This window comes from Thamnophis sirtalis, unplaced genomic scaffold (genome assembly GCF_051295495.1).
Source record: "Thamnophis sirtalis isolate CommonGarterSnake01/CBP01778 unplaced genomic scaffold, rThaSir2_p1.2 scaffold_4, whole genome shotgun sequence".
Classification (NCBI taxonomy): domain Eukaryota; kingdom Metazoa; phylum Chordata; class Lepidosauria; order Squamata; family Natricidae; genus Thamnophis; species Thamnophis sirtalis.
The window spans coordinates 114,193,727-114,214,547 of record NW_028261384.1 but is presented as its reverse complement, the minus strand read 5'-3'; the positions used below and the strand labels follow the sequence as shown (position 1 = coordinate 114,214,547).

The 20,821-nt window shown below is 37.9% G+C and overlaps 1 protein-coding gene across 1 annotated transcript; it reads right to left on the bottom strand.

Moving 5' to 3' along the window:
- Positions 1-839: 839 nt before the first annotated feature.
- Positions 840-13,418, bottom strand: LOC106541281 (serine protease 27). Its single transcript, XM_087714661.1, has 6 exons — positions 13,361-13,418; positions 12,240-12,368; positions 8,656-8,818; positions 6,590-6,864; positions 4,215-4,384; positions 840-1,362 (listed from the first exon to the last, which is right to left on the bottom strand). The coding sequence occupies exons 1-6, from the start codon at positions 13,416-13,418 to the stop codon at positions 1,093-1,095; spliced, it is 1,065 nt and encodes a 354-aa protein (XP_087570787.1). The 3' UTR covers positions 840-1,092.
- Between the last annotated feature and the right edge of the window lie 7,403 nt (positions 13,419-20,821).

The following is a 20,821-nucleotide window of genomic DNA, read 5'->3' as shown; positions in this document are numbered from 1 at the left end:
ATGATGTCCAAAATCAGGACACAAATTCTTTTATGAATTTATATTGATAGGAGTGTTACAGAAGTGGTATTCAGCCAGTTCTGACTAGTTCTGGCGAACTGGTAGTGGAAATTTTGAGTAGTTCAGAGAATTGACAAATACCACCTCTGGCTGGCTCCTCCCCCATCTATTTGCTGCCTCTCGAGTCCCAGATGATCAGAGTCCCAGTTGATTGGCTGGGTCTTCTTTTGTTGCCCTGCACAGGAGAACAGAGCTGGAAAGCAGGTTAGTGAGATGACGAGGGAATGGGGATTCTACAATATCCTTGCCCTGGAGTGGGGAGGGAATGGGGATTTTGCAGTATCCTTCCCCTGCCACTACCACCAAGCCACACCAACCAAGTCATGCCCACCAAGCCATGCTACACCCACAGAACTGGTAGTAAAAAAATTTAAATCCCACCACTGGAGTGTTACCTGTAGGTCAGTGAAAAAAGGTTCAAATCAGAACCCGGTGCCTAGTTGAGTGCTGAAGAAAACAAAACATGGAGAAAGCACTCCACCCTTTAGGTGGACATTGCAACATCTTCACTGTTTTAAAGATACATGTATTTTCATAGTGATCTCAGAGATTATTTGAAAACAGAGTATGTTCCTTGAATCAAATCTGTCTGGCAGCCCAATATTGTTGTTCTTTTTGTTGGCAGGCTAAGTGCTGTTGGAAATACATTTTGGTGGGGAGAATGGAAACTCTTTTGTGGGGAAGGAAGAACAACAGCATATATATTATATTATATATTAGGAGGAGGAAGAGTAGTACCATAGTCAGCAATCAGAGCAGGAAAGGGAAAAGACAGTTTAGGCTTCTGAAGATTTTGGAAAGGTCCTCTCAAGTTTGGTAGTATGCAATTCTTATCATGATTCTCAGCCAAAGACCGAAGAATGGTCAGTATTATCTTCATTCTTGTTGTAAGCAACATGACTTAAATCATTTTGTTATTGATTTAAAACTGATTAGAACTTTAATGCTGATCTTCCTCCAGTTTGGAGAATGTGTAGATTTTTATGTAGAGCTGCTGCACCAGCTCTGGGGACATAGGTAAGCTGAAGGATCTCAGAAGACAATCAATTTGACAGATATCAGTAAAAGCACAGTATTGTATCCTACACTAAAAGCAGGTGTTACACTATTACTTTCAGGTGTGCAGTCTGAAAATGTTATGTGGGGTATATGATGCCGAATCCAATCAGCATAGTGTGCTACTGAAGTGTAGACACCAGGTATACCAGCTATGCCGCAGCCTAACCCCCAGCTCACAATCCCAGTCAAGAGCCAATTTTCATTTCCATCACATTGGCAAACCATAGGTCCTCCAGAATCACCCTGGAAAGAGAAAGATGTATGTTATCACATGTTTATAGGAAGACTGCTTCATTCCGATTTTGAGAAATTGAAACGCAAATTTCTTTGCAGCAAAGTATTTATTCCTTAAACTAAACAGCTCAACTTTTGCCTGGGAATCTTCAGTAATTGCTGGTTCGCCAAACATACTTATCACAGTTTTTGGGTTAATGAAATATATTGATTGATAATTCAGTGAAATGGGTCTGTACACTACACTGCACCATACTCTAAGTCCCACAACCTCCCTCCCCTCAAAAGGTAACCATAATTAACACTGTTAATAAACAGCAGGATGTTAACTGTTCTGAAAAACATAACTGCATCCATGCAAGGTAATAATATTTCTTTTGCTATGTCATGAGACAAATCAATGGTATCACGATGCCATTTGGAGAATGGGGGAAACTACCCTTTCCCCCAAAACTAAGACCTCCTGGAAAATAAGCCCAATTATGCTTTTGAGTACTTACGCTAAAATAACCCCTCCCTCGAAAATAAGCCCTGCCCAAAAATATTGCAACACAGCAGCAGCCCATGAGCTCACTGTCTCCTGCACCTCAAAAATAATAAGACCTCCCTGAAAATAAGGCTAATCACTTATTTTAGCGATGTGTGGCAAAAGAAAATAAGACCCGGTCTTATTTTTGGGGAAACATGGTACTATTGATACCCATCACTTGACTGACTACTTGTAATTGTCATTTTTAATCACATCCTCTTGCACAGAAATTGATTAAATATAATCTAAAGAACCATAAGAGTGATCTAATATTTTAGTTAAAAATGTGAAGGATGCATTTGATGCATTGTTGGAGAAAGAAAAATATTGCTTCTAAGATGGTCAGTTTGGCTGCATCTGTGTTGATCATTTTAAACATATGAATACTCTAAATTCCATGTTTATTTTTGTCTTCTAAATGAACATACATACACTATCCTTTCCTTAGCTGGATGACAGCTAGTGTTGTGTAGCAATTTGAACTCAGTCTCCCAACTTTCAGGAGTATGAATTTAGTCCTACTCACACCATCTTAAAGCGGTCACACCTTTTCCCAGAATCACCTGGCTGTCCTAGGTACTCTGAAACTCATATCCAAAATGAAATCCAAAGTGCTACACAGTCGAATTTAAAGCCATATGAATTTATTACTATTGCTTAAATCCTCTTCAGAACTAGTCAAAAGAAGCAGAATATGGGTCATCCCTCTTAACTGTTTTGGACTTTAAATTTGGTTAGGGATTTTTATTCATAGGAATAAGAATTCATAGGAATTCATGTCCAAAATATTTGGACAACAACAAGTTGAGCCAGTAATGCATTTTAATGAGAAATGAGCCACAGTGGCCCAGTGGTTAGAATGCAGTACTGCAGGCTACTTCTGCTGCCTGCTGGCTGCCTGCAATTTGGCAGTTCAAATCTCACTAGGCTCAAGGTTGAATCAGGCTTCCATCCTTCCGAGGTGAGTAAAATGAAGACCAAAATTGTTGGGGGAAATATGCTGACCAGTGATGGGTTGCAGGCGGTATGCCCCAGTACGAGCATACCGGTACCTGCTGGGAGCATTGGGTACCGTTCTGGTACCCGCCTGCCGTCCTTAGCTGTATTTGAACTCTTTGGAGCTTCCGCACACATGCATGGAGCGCATGGCAACTTCCCGACACTCTGCCAAGCAGCTAGAGTGTTGTGGAGGTGTTGCAGATCATCACAGGAGGTAAGGACGCATGTGCACATTGTGCGCATGTGCACGCGTGCAGTGCCCGCATTCATGTGGTGGACACAGAGCCCCAGTTGCAACGGGATCCGGAACCTACCACTGAGGCTGATACTGTAAACCATTTAGAGAGGGCTGTGAAGCACTGTCAAGTGGTATATAAGTCTAAGTGCTATTGCTATTTTTCATCTCTTAGCACATGGCTGAGCAATTTTTACCTTATGCAGGGCAGTTGGATATGTTATTTTGCCCTGTGTTCTTTATAATTACTGGAGATTGCGAGAGCCAAGGTGGCGCGGTGGTTAAATGCAGCACTGCAGGCTGACTGCTAGATCAGCAGTTCAGCGGTTCAAATCTCACCGGCTCAGGGTTGACTCAGCCTTCCATCCTTCCGAGGTGGGTAAAATGAGGACCCGGATTGTTGTTGGGGGCAATATGCTGACTCTGTAAACCGCTTAGAGAGGGCTGAAAGCCCTATGAAGCGGTATATAAGTCTACTGTTATTGCTATTGCTATTAGATAGAAGATCAGAAAACGTTTGGCCTAATTTTTAAATACTTTTGCAAGGGTTTCATTAAGTTTCTGAGAGTTTCTTAGCTCCTCTGTTTTTTGTCTTAATCAGCAAAATTCAGCAGCAATCACTCCACTGATTGAAAATTCCCATGAAGCTTTCCATCAAATTCCAGGAGTTGAATCTTGATGAGTTTTTCTGGACCCTATATAAGGTTTCTTGTTGATGATTGCCCATACCTATCTTGGGAATTTGAAAAGCACTGAATGCACACTTCCCTGAGTGAAGGAAGCTCTGGGAGAACTCTGCATCCTTTATGAGCAGGTTCATAAGTTTTCCATGTCAACATTGATAAGTTTGATGCAGCAAACCTAATTTTTAATTAATTAATTAATCAATTAATTAATTAATTAATTCTCATTGCTCAATTCATGGCACCATAAACTAACATTAAGGGTTAATGTCATATATAACTCATCAGATTGTTAGCAACTTCACTATCCACCCAAGATTAAAACTAACCCAGTTTAATACATTACACAAATTCAATCACTACAATTTTAACTATCTTGTATCATAGAAATTTAGCTAAGTTTTCAGCACCATACCTGACAGGAATCTTTGCCACCCTCTAAGCTACCTGCACAGATCATACCGTCTCTGATAGGGGAATGGGGCAACATTGAAATATTGAACATGTTGTAGACAGAGTTGCAATAATCTGTATTGATGATAGATATTTCCACTTCTTGAAGGTTTTTGGGAGGCTCCAGGTCCACTGAAAAGAAAGGATAAAGTTGCATTATAAAATACAGAGAACAAGTAACTGAGTTTATGTTCACTGCAACTTTCGTGCCAAATCTTTAATATTCCTGAACTTCATTTATAACAAAACAATTTTAGTTTTTCTTGTTGCGATTTGCCAGAAGACAGACTTGCTAACCACACTGATTATTTTAGGGAAATATTGGTGTTGCCCCAGTCCGATCTCTTAGGAAAGACAGGTTCTCAACTCTAACTGGTTGAAGTGATAGGTTCTTTTACTAAAATATGCTGGCTGCAGTAAAGTCAGGCTAAATTTTTTGCATTCAAAAGATATAGAAAATTTCCCCACATCCCAGCTCTCCCCTCATGACCAGTCCATTTTCATCCAATAAGACTCCAGTGTTTTGAGACCCCTGAGATGTTTAGGTAATTCACATACTTTCTCAGGGTGAATGGCTTTGAGTGCTGGTAAAAACTGGTTCTAAGCTCTCCTGCTCTTTGACAAGCTGTCATTCCCCGCTCTCAATTTCCCATCACATATACCTGGAAGGTAATTGCCCATTTGTTCCCTCTCCCAGGTCCCGCTCTTCCCTCTTATCTTTTGATGGCAGGATGCCAGCATGGTGCCAAGCTGAAGATGGCAGATCTAACAGAGTTGTTTCCCATATATTTTTACTGCTCTTATCTCCCAAAACATAATAGAACAGGACAGGAAAGAAACATACCTATGTGTCATAGGCACATTAGTTGTCTGTTGAAAGTAAATTATGATGGGGCAAGAAAAACTAAAACTTTTCAACCACTATGTTCTACACATAATTACATATACAACAATGTGAGATCACAGGTGCCAGTTCTTAGCTGATGTACTAGAATTTTGACTAAGGGATGAGTAAGATGCAGTCTTGTGATTATATCTTCTCTCCAAGCTGTCTGGTTGATGTAAACCAACATAAACTATTTTAGCTGGAGAACATATGAAATATAAATAGGCATTTCACTTAAAAAAAATCTCTGACACTCCTTTAAACCAAGCCTAACCACTGTATAGTTTAATTTGCTTTGTGGCCCTCCATCCCACACTATCCCTCATATTATGTATAGGTCTTTGGGATGAAAAGAATGCCAATTCAGAACCCAAATGCATTACTTCTTTACTTGATCCCTGTTGTTTTGCAGCTATTGGTGTGTGCATAAAATCAGAGAAAATTCAGTTCAAGTCAGAATCAATTCTAGTTTGTGACCTGATTCAGTTTTGCAGTTTGCTTTGATTCTGATTTGATTGGAATCCAAACCTCTTTAAGCTAATCAGACTGCCGTGAAGAAGCCTCCATTAATTAAAACTGAAGATTTGAAATTTGGTGTGATCTAGTTCAAATTTACATATTAAAATTTGGGAGCAAACTTCAGTTTGGACTTCTGGAAAGATTAAAGAAACACTTAGAAATCACCTAATTTGGTTTGCTGCTTCCAACCAGGTTCCCAGATTTCTTCTGCAATTTCACTTTGATGGGGTGACTCAACTGATCATTTTGGAATCAAAACACCCTTCAGATATTTTAGTGCCATTTCCTGCCACTGGAAATAAGGACCTCATTTGATGTCTGGGACCTGACTCAGATTAATCTTTGCTGGTGCTATTATGGATTTTAGTGGCAATAGGTTCTACTACCTATGTCACTATCCTGAGCTTGCTGCTAATTCTTGAACCTTAAAAAGAACCTTAAGAAAAGGAAGAATCCTACTACTTTTAGGTAAGCCAAAATGATTTTTAAACCCACACAAAGCTCTGTTTTGCCTTCTTCATCCTTGTCCCTAACCTGGTCTCATCCCAATTTAAACCCTACATCATTTTCAGCTACTCCATGCGTCTAATGAAAGTTTATGTCATTTAATAACATTTACTACATTAAAGGGGTATTTTCAGATTCCCTCTGATTTATAACTCTACTGTGTAACTTTATACAGGGTTTTATGCAAAACTCTAGTTTGGCCTCAGTTTCAATGCAGAATAATGATCCTCTCAGGTTTGTATCTGGAATATTCTCCAGCATCTTCCTGGATTAAACTGTGCCCCGTTAGTCCTTAAAGTAACTTCAAGTTACTTTGGTGTAATAAGCAAATCACGGAATCTTTAAACATATCAAATTGCATAGATTAAGATGCAAAAGGATGAAAAAGTGTCAGATCAAACACGCAACCCATTTTCCTCACTCACCCTTAGAATCTGTTCTTCCCCATCCAGTGATCCAGCAGCTGGTATTGTCAGGGAACTTCACAGAAGATTCTGGGAGACACATAGGCAAGATGTATTTGGTGATGTCCACAGTGTCATTTAGCTCCACCAAAGCGATGTCATACATAGTGTCATTAGCTGAGTAGTTAGGATGAGGAATAATCTGTTGGATGCCAAACTTCTTTGAGTTATTTGAAGGGTTCATGAGTTGATGGTGACCTAGCCCCACAAAAATTTCCTCAAAGCCTTCAGGCATCCTGTAAGGGACAATAAAAAAAAAATGTCAACAGCAATTTATGGATGTGGATCTATTAAGAGTGCTGCAGGATTTCAACATTTGCTGAAAAAAATCTTGAAGTTTGTTGCCAGGGGCACCAGATTTTGTCTGCATTTAATTTCAGCATGTTTCCTCATATCCAGCTTTGCCATATTTAAAGATGCCAACAGCCTTGTTGGAGTTTGGCAGGAAAGAACAATATTTATTCATTTGTATACTGTTTCTATCAGTGCTGGTTCAGGAGTACATGGTGTCCCTAGGCTACATTGGCTGATGGCTTCGCTTCTTGCCAATCTGGGGATTTGCATTTTTGGAATGATTAGGAACTACTGGCATTGGCACCCACATGTCAGTGCTTATTTAGCTTCAATCTAAATCCAGCTCTGATTTCCACATACAGTATCCACAAGGTGCATTGAGTGATATGCAAATGGGAAAGTACCTTCCATTGAAACTCTGCAGAGTAATGCAAACTTTTATTAATATATAACTGAAGCAGTTTTGGTCAAAAAGAAAAAAAAAGCATTGTTGTGTCCCTTTTGTATACAGGTAGTCCTCAACTTATAAACAGTTTGTTTAGTGACTGTTCAAAGTTACAATGGTACTGAAAAAAAGTGACTTAGGACCATTTTTCACACTTATCACCATTGAAGCATCCCTATGGTTATGTGATTTACATTCGGATGCTTGTCAACTGACTCACATTTATGACAGTTGTAGTGTCCTGGGGTCCTGGGAGCCCCTTTTGTAAGCCTTCTGACAAGCAAAGTCAATAGGAAAGTCAGATTCACTTAATAATCATGTTACTAACTTAACAACTGCAGCGATTCACTTAACAAACTTGCCAAGAAAGTTTGTAAAATGGGGCAAAAATCACTTAACAAATTTCTCACTTAGCAACATAAATTTTGGACTCAATTGTGGTCCCAAGTCAAGGACTACTTATATGTTCTTTTATTTGTGATGCAAGCACAATAGAATTGGCAGTAAAATAGCCTTGATGCAATGCCATTTTCTTCATTTGACTCCTCTGTGACTATTTCTGAAAGACAAAAAAGTCTCCACAGTGGATGTGGTAGTTTCTGGAGGCAGCAGAATAGAAGAGAAAGAACTGGAGATCATTAAATCACTGAATCCAAAGACCTGCGAATAGAAATAGAACTACTGGCAAAAGAAAGCAAAGATAGTACCAATAGTAACAGCCCAGGGGTGGGTTTCAACTGACATTACTGCTGGTTTGCTCATGCACATGCTTTACAATTCAATAGAAATTGTTCTGCGCATGCGCAAAACTAAAAAAAAAGATGATGGCAATGACGGCAGCGGTGACTGGGGAACTGGTTGAGGGGCGTGGCCAGCCTAGGTTGCTGCCGGTTCTGCAACCCAGGCCGGAATTCCACTATCAGTTTGGCTTTACTGGGCCGAACCAGTAGAAACCCACTTCTGTAACAGCCACCTTGTGTGCAATATCAAAGCACCTATTTGAATACCCCTGGCATTGACAAAATCACCATTAGTCAATTGCAAAAAGACAGCTTTCTACATTTTGCAACAGCACCTTTAACACCATCAAACAACATCTGCCTATTCCATATTCTTGGGAAAGATTTGATAGGTGGATAAAAATGGCACATCCAGTCTAAATATCTGGCTATGTAACAAGCCATAATATTGCTGTTCCCTGGAAACGCTAGTTTATTAAAAAGAATAGCATCGTAATAATAGCCATCCATCTATTTTTCTCACTTAATTTTACAGTCCAGTAACTTACCAGATGAAGCAATGAGCAGCTGTCAGCACCCAGTTCTTGTCTATGAGGGTGCCACCACAAAAAGTTATGTTGAGTACTGTAAGACCTGCTTGCCAGGGCCATGCCCCCTCAGAAGCTGGTTGGCCTCCAACAATTCTTGTAGAGGTTAGTGGCTTCTTACAACCTTCCAAGAAAGAGCAGAATAGAAGAGACAAGGGAGAGAAAGAAAGAGAGGGAGAAGGAGTTTGGTGTAATGGTTAAGGTAACAGGCTAAAAACTGGGAGACTATGAGTTCTAGTTGTATCTTAGATATGAAGCTACTGGATCATCTTGGCCAGTCATTGTCTTTCAACCACTTTCAAAATACTGCCTGAACATTATAGGGACTAATCCAGGCAGTTGCCAGAAGTCAACCTTGACTTGAAAAGGAACAAAAAAAATTGATTTAGATTTTGGATTATAATAAGAAATTAAGGGAACTTTTCCCCATACCTCTGAAGCTCAACAATTGAAACCCTGCAAGAAACAAACTTTCTCTTTTTGAATGAATTTGTATATGACTTTCAGAAGAAAGTTTCCAATGATTTTGTGTCTCCTGGGAAACAAGTTAATATTTAACATGCATATCTACATAACTTGTCAGTATGTGATTCACTCCTGTGTTTAGATCAGCACTAGGCTTCATTCATATGTCGATTTTGATCCAGTCCCAAGAAAAAAGCCTGGTTTCTTTTTTAATATGGAAGAGGATAACTCAACCATGTCAAATAATGAATTACTTGCCAAGGAACAAAGCATTCTAAGATATTATAAAATAACCTTTGTTGCCATTTTTCTATGTATATATTAAAAATGAAATTCTGATGCCTGCTCTCAAAAGGACACCTACGCCCACTATGCCTGGATATTGCTTATATGCCATGTCCTTGATAGAAGGCACTGAACCTCCAATAATCTTTTTTGCTGTCCTTACCACTTTGCACCACCTTCCTGTCCAAAACAGTAATACTTCCAAATCAAACACTAATACAATATAAGAGGCTCTTTTCAATTGTCCCTCTGTAGAAAGTGGTAAGGACAGGGGGAAGAAAGATATGCTCTTCTGCTATGGTGTAGAAAATGCAGGTGCTGCCATGCCCGCTACACCAGCATCTCGCTGTTGAGCGACCAAGTTAGCTGACTCATTATTTCATATTATATCTTATTTATAACATTTCTTTGCCTAACTCATTAGCAATAAGAAAGTGACAAAATGCAATTGGAGTTATAGCAATGGTTCTGAAGATTATATTGTGCTAGAAGCAACATAACAACATATCTAAGGTTTTGTAAAAGGCAAATGGGTTTTCTTTTCACCATTCAGTGCCAATTTGTGCAAAAGGTTTTTAGGGTACATAGAAATTCCTACCTATTTCCGGGTCAGCAGCAGCTGTTGGAAAAAGAAAAGATAAGTAATTTTAATTTTCCAAATAAGATTTAAAAAAAAAACCAAGGGATTTAAAAAAGAGGTAAAATATAATAAGAGATTCTGGTTATAGTTAGTTCTGGGGTGTTGTAAAACTGATACATTTGACAAGTTATTGCAGATTGCCAGCTCCATCAGAGATGGAGTTCAGGATCTCTACTACCTCAAGAAAGATGGTTGGCTAATGAGAAGAAATGGGCTAAAATGGACTCTAGTCCTACCTAGTTTATACTGCCCATTTCAGTATCTTTTCTTCTAAGTTCAAGAAGTATTTCAAAACCAGGTGAAGAACTGATCCTGAAGCTAATAAAGTACTCCTCAAGTTATAACTACAATTGGGACCATAATTTTTGTGGCTAAACAAGGGGGTTATTAAGTGAGCCATGCCCGATTTTACAACCTTTCTTGCCATGATTATCAAGCGAATAACTGTAGATGTTAAGTGGATCACATGGCCATTTAGTGAATCCAACTCCCCCACTGACTTTGGTTGTCAGACTCTCTCTCACAAATGGTGATCACATGACCCAGGCATGCCACAACTGTCATAGATACATCCCAGTTGCCAAGTGGCTAAATTTGGATCATCTGACCATGAAGATGCTGTAACAGTTGTGTGAGGACTGGTTGTAAGTCACTTTTAAAAGTGCCATTGTAACTTCAAATGGTCACTAAACAATTATAAGTCAAACACTATCTGTATGTTTTCTCATTTTGTTATTTTTATTTGAAGAGAGCTGTTGTTGTTTTCCGCTTGCTAATGGCTTTCTTCAGTGGGTTAAGGGAGGCTGGGGATAATTTGGCTTTATAGTGTTTCACATTTTGTTAGATGCCAAAATGTGGACTTCCACACATTGGAAAATTACTGTGAATAATTTCCAGTTCACTTTGCAGCCAGCACACTCTCCCTTGCTCCCTTCCTCCTTATATGAGGAAACACACCTGCCATTCAGATTGGCTAGCAAAAATATAGCTTAATGTTTATTAAAACACCAGCAAAAGATAAAATAGTTAACTAGGAAAATGGGACAGAGGGCAAGCTAAAGCACACAGAGAAACAAACTATATATATGTATATTTATATAAAGGGCACCGAACCTTCTCAAAGTCACCCAGATCAATGCTGTGCATAATTAACATAAACAGTCCCAGAAGGAGTGGCGTTGACTATTCTAGATTTAACTCTCTTACTGCAATAGATGTAGGACTAAGATGGAAAGAGAGCCCAAGTGATCCTTTTTCCATTTTGCACCCTGAAAGAAACAATTGGTAGATGGAAATAACGTCTCCAATACATTATTTCTTCTCTGGAGGAGGCCTGTGGGGAGGGGAGGCCAGAATGATCAAAGCAGCACTGTGGTCTTGTAATACAAGCCCTGCCCCTTTTTTATATGCATTGTGATGTCACACAAATGTATCAAAGAATGATAAAACTGTGAGCTCCTGAGACACTCATCCCCCAATTTCTATTTGGGGGGGGGTCCTAGCCCAAAATTAGTAAACTTAACAATACCTTTAGTTAAAGAAGAATGAGATACAATTTAAATGTTTATATTATTGTTTTATTGTTAAATGTTTTCTCTCTCTCACACACATAAAAGTCCCTCAGATATTTATTTTATTTATTTAATTCAATTTTAAAATCAATAAATTCATATATAAATTCATAAACACATACACACGAGCATATTTTATGCTTAAACACTTAATCTCTCCCCGGTTCAGCTGATAAAGGGAGGAGAACTTGTGGCTTAGAGGTTAGTACAACTGCCTAATAAGTAAGAAGCCCAAGTTTGAATACCAGTAAGGGTGTGGGTAGCTGATGAGAGCTAAATAGCTTGAAATAGATCTATACTAGTCTCCCTTCAGTTTTTTACCAGCAAATATGAGGGCTCATATGAGGGGCACATGTAAAAAATTGCTAGGTTTTATATTTTGGGGATAGGTTTTATTTTTGGGGAAACAGGCTACACACACTTACACACATATAATTAATAAATAAAATTAAATATCTCTATAATTGTTAAAAGTGTTATAGGAGTCAGAATAAATTTTGTTCAATATTGAGAGAAAGATACAATTCTGAAAATAACTGACTGGAACTTAAACCTGGAGAATATACAGCAATCAAAAATCTAACAGCACATAACTAATGGCTTGTTGGTTAAAGACATTGAGCATGTCAGCTGTAAAACTGACAGCCCAAGTTCAAGACCCAAACACCATGCAACAGGATGAGCTCCCGTTACTTTCTCTAGCTCCTGTCCATCTAGAAATTTAAAAGCAAGCAAATGCAAGTAGATAAATAGGTGGGAAGGTAACAGTGTTCTGAGCGAGTCATGCTGGCCATATGACCACATAAATATCTTTGGACATTGCTGGGTCCCTTGGTTAAGAATTGGAGATGAGCATTCTTCCCCTAGAGTTGGACATGACAGGATAGAGGAAACCTTTACCTTTAGTCTCATAAAACGTTATTGAGAATGGGAATAGATGGTGCATTTTTAATGTAGCTTCGCTAGCTTAATAGAATGACTGTCCAAATATTTATCGCTCTCTCTTTCCCATTGCAATTGAATCTAAAACCATCCATCTTCATTCATCCTCCCCCCCCTCCCCGGCCTGGAATATAGTAATTGTTTTTCTACATTTCTGTTTACAATAGATATCGTCACAACATAGTATCATTTAATAGTATATGCTATGTCATTTTGGTTGAAACTAATGAAGTCTAGATTTGGTGAGTGTGTAAAGGAGGAATTTCTAGGAAGAAATGCGGTGATGAAATTGTAATGTTATTATTTTATGCATTATTAAATCTATATCCTGGTCTTTTGTTTGTAGAAGTGCTCATATACATTTCATTATGTACAACAATACAAGAACATGAATAAAAAATTTATAGTAATACTACAATTAAAATGAAGACCCTAAATTAAAATCAGGATCATTAAAATATTTTAAAAGAACAGAGGTGTCTGAGATTGGGGAGTCAAATAGTCAAGATTACAGATATGGAAATATAATCAAAGACCCATTTTTTAAAAACCACATCAAAGTATCTCTTCAATTGCACAGTTGCAGTTACCAACTTGACTTTGTGATTTTCCTCTGTGCACTTTTATTAAATCGTGTATTTATTACTCATCTCACACCCATCTTTATTTCCTTTGAAAGTCAAGGGGAATTAAAGGGGGGGAGGGGATTTACACATCCTTAAATATGGCCTCCCCCAAACACCTCCCCAGCATCTTTTCTCACCTTGCAATCTAGTCAGATGAAGAAACCAGACAATGAACACAATAGTTGAAAAAGTCATCGTTGTCTTCTGCTGTGATCTGAAAATAGTTCAGTTCCAATCAGTTTCTCAATCTTTTGGTATTGGCTTAGTAAACTGTAACACAAAGAGTAAAGGTATTAAAATCTAGAAATGTCAGTTCTTTACAGCTTCTAGATCAGTGGTGAAATTCAGCCGGTTCTATCCGGTTTGGGCGAACTGGTAGTGCTGGTGGAAGGAGGCTGCACCCACCCATCTGGATCTCATCATGTCTCGTTTTTGATGCTCTGTGCATGTGCGGAAGGTCCTGTGCGGGTGCTCACATTTGCAAACTGGTAGTGAAGGTAAATTGATTTCACCCCTGCTCTCTAAGAGACAATCTGGTAATATCTACATGGCAGCAGTGGGTACAATACAACCAAAATGAGTAGTTTGTCAGGTATGAAAGGTCTACATATGAGAGTTCAATTAAATTGATTTATCGCTAAAAGGCTATGCACAGAATCCTTTTCAACAAATGTTCAGCACCTGATTGACTAGAGTTAGATAAGGGACAATGGCACATAAATGGGGTGGAATGGAAGTTGTTTGTGGCTATGTAGGAATTCTAGACTGATACTTCTTTTCACCCCTTCTCCAGGCTCTGTCGTTCCTTCTCCTACATAATCAGAACAAATTATGGTGAAGCTTGCAAAATGGCTTGAAACGGTGGACTTAGGCTGCAGACCATCTGAATGGCAAATTGTGAATCTTTTTTTAGGATTCTGGAGGTATCTTTCAATCACATGAGTAACTAGTCTCTTACATACAATTTGAATCACCATGGCAGAAACACGATAGGAAAAATAGACAATGATTTATTTTAGAGATTTATTTTTCTTTAGAGTTGTATCTAGAGAGAACATGTTTTCTTGGAACAAAGAAAGGAGAACCTGAAAAATTTATAAATCTGAAGAGGTTCATGAGGATTAAAAAACTGTATGTAACTTTCTTCACAAAAGAAAATTGAAGAGCAAAATGAAGAAAATAAATAATTGAATGAAATAAATTTGAAGATGGCTATCTGTAATAAAGAACAGAGCTTTATAAAAAGAAGGACATAAGAGCCCTGTATTTATATCCTACTTTTTCTTTAAGAGCTCAAGGTGGTACACCTTTTCATCCTTAAATCAATTTCTTTCCATAAGACTTTGAGAAAGCTGTTGTTTTCAGATCAGGCTTTCTCCAGACCTACTATATCACACAGGACCTCAAATAGATGTCCTTTATTGTTAACTAGCTGATGCCCAGATATTTATAGATGTCAAAGCATTTGTCTGACAGGGAGCCATTGAGAGGGGCTTTTCTTCCCCCTATTCCCATGCCTACCAACCCTGCGCTCTCTCTTCCCCCTCCGATGTGCTCCTCTTTCCCGCCCTATCTACAATCCTGGCACATTGCCCCAAATCCATCAGGCACTTCCCGATTGGTTTACTGGAGGACAAACTTCATGGCTGGCTTTCCAGAGGAAGCTGTGAAGGAACTGACATCACAAACAATTGCTGATCTAGGATGCTGTATCTGCTTTCCTTAATGGCACAAGCTCTTCCTTCTCCCACCCATGATATTACAAACAATTGCCGCTCTAGGACACAGCAGTCACTCTCCTTAATGGGCCAGGCTTATGGGCAGAGTTATGCTGGAACACACACACACACACACACACACACACACACACACACACACACACAAACATACAAAAACCTCCCGGGGTGTCTCCCTCCCAGTATTTGTTTCCAGAGGGTAGGTCATCTGTGTACCAAGTGTGGTTGAAATTGCTCGAGGCACTCCAAAGTTATTCTCAAACATACATACACAAACCTTTTTTACATGTAGATAGATTTTAGTGATGTGATTTAAGGCTGGCAGGTGGTTGTTACCACCACTGTTCAGTGTTTTCCAGCTTTGCTTTTTGCAGTTTCATTACCTCTGACTGATGGTTATTCATCATTTTCTTAAATGTTTACAACAAAAAACAGCTCCTGACTCTTGAGACTGTCTTACCATTGAACAGCTCAATAATTAAAAGTTCTTTCTGTGATTTAGGTGAAACCCGCTTTCTTACCATTTTTATCAGTTGGTTCCACTTTCTGTCCTCTGGAGCAACAGCAAACAACTTTGTTCCATTTTCGTGATAGTTAGTTATTTGATGACTGCTTTCATGGACCCCATTTGTTCTTTCGAGTATAAACGTATCCAGATATTTTGACTTTTCTCATCTACCTTTGGTGCCTCAGGATAAGCTGTACATTGTCTAATTATCCTAACTCATTAACTAAATGACTGTATTGTTACAAAATATATAGCTCAATTACTGAATTAACTCTTTTCAGGATTCTCACAACATATTGGTTGTATATTGGCAAGATTAGTAGAAGGTCTAAATCTGTGGTCAAAATTAATCAATAATCAATTTCTTTTGGAAGAGCAGGTATATTTTCAGTTGATGACTTTTTTCTTTTGTAACCTACCTCAGCTTTCATACAATTTCTATTTCCTTTTTCGGGAATTAGAAACATGTACTATATAGGTTCATACACAAAGATAGAATGGCATAAAATATAGTCCTCTTTCTGGAATACATTTTCCACCCTTTTGTTTAAATATTCTTGAACTGATGTTACTGGGAAGGATTAGATTCTGGTAGAAGTAGCTGAAGCTACTTCCAAAAGAAAAAAATCAAGATTCTCCCATCTAATGACTATTTTGCTCCTTTGGACCTCTCACTATTTCACTATTCTTTAACAATGTCACTCTCAAAATACATCAATGCTCCTTCTTACCTGCTTCTTTCAGGATCTGGTGGAAATGAAGATATTGCCAGCAATTTCCTTTGGGTTATAAAGACCCAGAATTGCTAGTACATACCAAAACCTATGATAGCATTACATGTTACTCATCCTAAAAACACTCTCCTCCCGTTTTGAACAATGCGATAACATATTTTGATATTGTTTAACTGGTTCAACATTGGAGCTTTATTCTTCACAGCTGAATTAATGTGCTATCCACCATTTCTTGACTTGACAGAAAAATATGCAGGCATAAACTGTGCTGCCCTGATGTTCGAAACCTATTCTGCCTTTGAATTGTGACAAATTAAGGAAAATCCTGTGTAAAAAAAAGTAATAGCTGAATATCATTTTGAGAAGAAGAAAGTCATAGATACTGACATATTTTTTCCCTTCACACTAACTTCACACTTTAGTATTTAGTGACACTGTATCTGTAGAACTCTGACCAGAAAGGGACATAAAATAGGGAATTATTAAAATTATAGCTTCCTCCTTTGATTCTGAAGTACACAACACTTTGTGAAGGGAAATAAGGTTAATATAGGTTATAGACATGAGAAATATGTGAATTGAAAAAGAAAATGGTGTTTTAGTTTGCTCATGAATGTTTTCTTAAACATTTGATATGACTATAAATAAATATTAGATTAGGATTAGGAAGAATATAAAAGAACTCTTGTTGAAGCCAGTTTAGCTCTCTGAAATGGACAACACTTGTTTATAGTTCAGATGGCTTAAATACATGTTTCTTTCCTGCTCAAGGTTCAAAAAATCCCATTAAATAAAAAATATGCAACCCTTGACATGGAACGTGTTAGTTGCTCATGTGAATTATTTGCCATGCTAAACTAAGAATAGAATCTGTGGATATTGTTTTTGTAAAAGAAAAATATACCTTTTCCCTCACAGACTGATCTAAAGAAAAATGATATGTATTTAAGATTCCAGAGCGTCATGTTCTCATGGAGGATAATATTCTTTAAACATTAAGTATTTTGATGAAATAATTGCCAAAGCAAAACAAAGATATATAAGCAGAATTTTTTGACACAGAGGGATCATTCATAGTAACCATTCACCTGGTTACTCTAGACTGGAAAGGAAAGAAGAAATGAAGAAGGCAGTGACAAACAATTTCTCCATAGTTGGCAAGAAAACTGCACCCAGATCTTTGCATAAAATCACAAAGATTACATTCAACAGAAAGGGGATTTTACTTTGTTCACATTCACTGAAATTAAAACAGAAAATAGTGAACTGATCTGAATTCAACTCACACTTTACTGTTTGAAGGAATGCATTTTCCCATATGTATCTACTGTGACTTCCTCCAGCTGTCCCCAACCCAAAAAGGGAGATGAAGTAGGTCTCTAGTAGGGAAATAATTTTTTCTATGGTTCTACTTTAATTATGGAATTTCCAAAGAAGATCAATGAACCCATTTTAGCATCATTTTTTTTAATAAGTGTTTTTTAATTTTAGTTTAAAACAGGTACAGCATCTTTCTTTACATCTGTAGAAAATGTATCAATCAATTGCAGATAAGTTTTGGTACATCTCCTCCACAGTCAACCAACATAACTCATATTAACTCAAGCATTATTATATATCCATTTTCATTTAACTGTAATTATTATTTAGAAATATTAATAAAAATAATAATCTTGAACAATACTTGCCCACACCGGTGGGGAAAAAAAATCAAAAGAAAAAAAAGGACAAATAAAAAATAAAAAATAAAAATAAAAAATAAAAAATAAAAATAATACAAAGAAAGACAAAAACGACAAGTGACAAGGCAGGAAAACAAAACAAAACACAGGTGTCTATTATGAAAAAAAAGGAAGTATATCAACTGGTTACAACATGCTTTGGTGCTTCTCTTCCATTAACTCATATTAATTCAAATATCTTAACTCGAATATTTACCATATCAACATCATTATACCTCCAGTTTAAATTACCTATGGTTATTTAAACATCCTTCATCCTTAGCTATGCCAAAGAATTAATCCATAACACATGCTGACAATTCATTTACTTATTTGTAAAATCCTCTATTATCATCAAATCCTCATATCCTATTTTAGCTGGACATCCATAATATTTAATTATATCATATATCATAACATTTTCCCAGTATTGATTAACATTTGATTGTATGTATTTTATTTAGTTTTTTTAATAGTGATAATTATTGTAGTTAATACTCTTTATGTATAATCTAAAGATGTTTTCTCATATCCAATTGTTAGTTATCATATCAACTCCACATTATATACATTACTATCAATATCAATTATTATTCAACTATATCTGTTACAAGAAAAAGCAATTACTGTATATACTCAAGTATAAGCCTAGTTTTTCAGCCCACTTTTTGAGCTGAAAAAAGCCGCCTCGGCTTATACTCGAGTCAGTGAAAAATTTGCCCGAAATGGAGGAGAAAAAGGGGCGGGGCCATGCCGCTGGGTGACGCTCGTGAATGGCCCAGCGCCCCTGAGTTTTCCCTCCCTCTGTGTCAGTTTGCCACGCAGCGTGCACCGCACCATCCCCCCTCCTCACGTTCTAATGTAATGCAGGGCTATCTTACGATTCCCCTTCCTCCCCCTCCTGCCGCTCTGCAACGATGTCCCACCTCCTCCTTGTTATGGCAAGCAGCCACATAGCGATGTCCCACCTCCTCTGGTACAGTGATCCAATGATAGGAATCACTGTGCCGTGTGTCATAGGAGGCGGGACATCATCATCACAGCGGGACATCAGCATCATGAGGTGAGTGAAGTATTTCATTGAATACACCGGTATTGTGTGATAATAATTTGTTATGCAGAGCAAATTTTTACAATGGCTACTGTATATTTAATGGGCACAGGCAGGCTGTATATGTTATTCAATGGGCAATGGCATTATTGGTATCTATTTTTATTTTTGAAATTTATCGGTAGCTGCTGCATTTCCCACCCTAGGCTTATACTCGAGTCAATAACTTTTCCAGTTGTTTTGTGGTAAAATTAGGTGCCTCGGCTTATATTCGGGTCGGCCTATACTCGAGTATATACGGTAGGTTTAACTAGTTTTCAATTGTATTCTTCAATCTATCAGCCAGTTCCAAATTATATATATTACTATCCATATCAGTCATTATTCAGCTATATCTATTACACATTAAGGTAATCAGTTTTAGCTAATTTTAAATTACATTCTTCCATCTGTCAGCCAGTGTCTCTCCAATAGCAAAAACTTCTCAAACCAATTGCCACGCGTTGGATAAATCCAAATGTTTTCATAAGCAAATCCAGACAAAGATATTTTTGCACCTTTGGACTCTGAATGTCAGTGATGAAATAATAATGTTGTCCTGGGCTTGTAAAATTTTCCAAATTAACTTTAATTCTCAAGGGTGGATTTTCCATTCCTCCTGCACTCTGTCTCTTTAAATGAGTCTTCTTTATAGCTCCCCCCTCCTTTCTTCCTCTGAGATAGACCAGACACCATTTCTCACATTTTCCATTTGTATTTCAGGAACATTTAAACATTCAACAATCTCAGTTTTTACTTCATATTTTAAAATCAGATGATCCAATTTTCTTTCCAGCCTTTGATAAGAGTCAAAAAGCCCTCTACATGCGGAAAAAAGAATCTGAAATGAAATCTTAGAGGTATTTTGAGACGCCATGATGTGTCGTAGTTAAAAATTGCAAGCTCTTTTTTTTTTCCACAGACTTCGAAGCACTTTTCTTAGTCTCTTACAGGCTGTGCAATCTTATCTGATCGTAAACAGAGCCAAGTAATAAAGTAATAAAAATGTCGAATCGTGACGGGCTAATTAGTAGAAAATAAATTTTACGATCCACTTAGGGAGATTCAGAGGGGGGAGGATGTCGAGGAGTTTCTTGAAGCATTTAAGAAGTAAAGTAACCACCAGCCATAAATCCATTAAAAAAAGCCAATTCGCCGCTAAATTTCCCTGTTCTTTGGTTTCAGTTAGCTTAAGTTTTTAACGCGAACAGTCTCTCTTGGATGATAAAATCAGCTTACCAGATGACATCACTTCTACCATTCTTAGGGGCAACCTGCAGTTTCAGTTAGCACGCAGCTAATCCAAAAAGGAATTGGCACGAGGAGTTAATACCCCCCCCCCCAGAGACTTGCGGGTGTCTCTGAGGTCCTGGGTCTCTCCTCACCTTCACTGTCGTCTACGGGACAGCTAGAGTTCAAAGAACCCGTCCAAAAATCCTTCGGTATAGAGGAATTTCAGGAGGAGCCTGAAACTCCATCTTCTCACTGCTAAGCCCCGCCTTCTTCCCATTTTAGCATCATTTTTAACCAAACAAAGACCTTTTAATTTTCTCAAGTTTTGTAGAGATGCTGGAACAGATTGCATGGAATGTGGTGGGAACCAGATCCACATTCCTGGAAGGAGAAGCTTAGTAAGGTTATAATATTACGGTATGCTTTGTACAAGTTCCCTGGCAAAAAGTCTAATGATGAGAAAAATGGAAGAGAAGAAGAGAGTAACTAATAGCAAGGTGATGCATTTAGTTACAATGATAATGGGTGTACTGTTGATAGACTTGGAAGATTAGGGATAGATTGTTATGGAGAAAA

What these genes read in the sequence shown, in the direction of transcription:
- LOC106541281 (XM_087714661.1), bottom strand. Translation starts at nt 13,418, where the DNA reads ATGACTTTTTCAACTATTGTGTTCATTGTCTGGTTTCTTCATCTGACT. An exon ending in GCTGCTCATTGCTTCATCTG is followed by an intron (nt 6,865 to 8,655) that starts GTAAGTTACTGG and finishes TGTCCCTTACAG; the next exon opens with GATGCCTGAAGGCTTTGAGG. An exon ending in GTGGCAAAGATTCCTGTCAG is followed by an intron (nt 1,363 to 4,214) that starts GTATGGTGCTGA and finishes TTCTCTTTCCAG; the next exon opens with GGTGATTCTGGAGGACCTAT.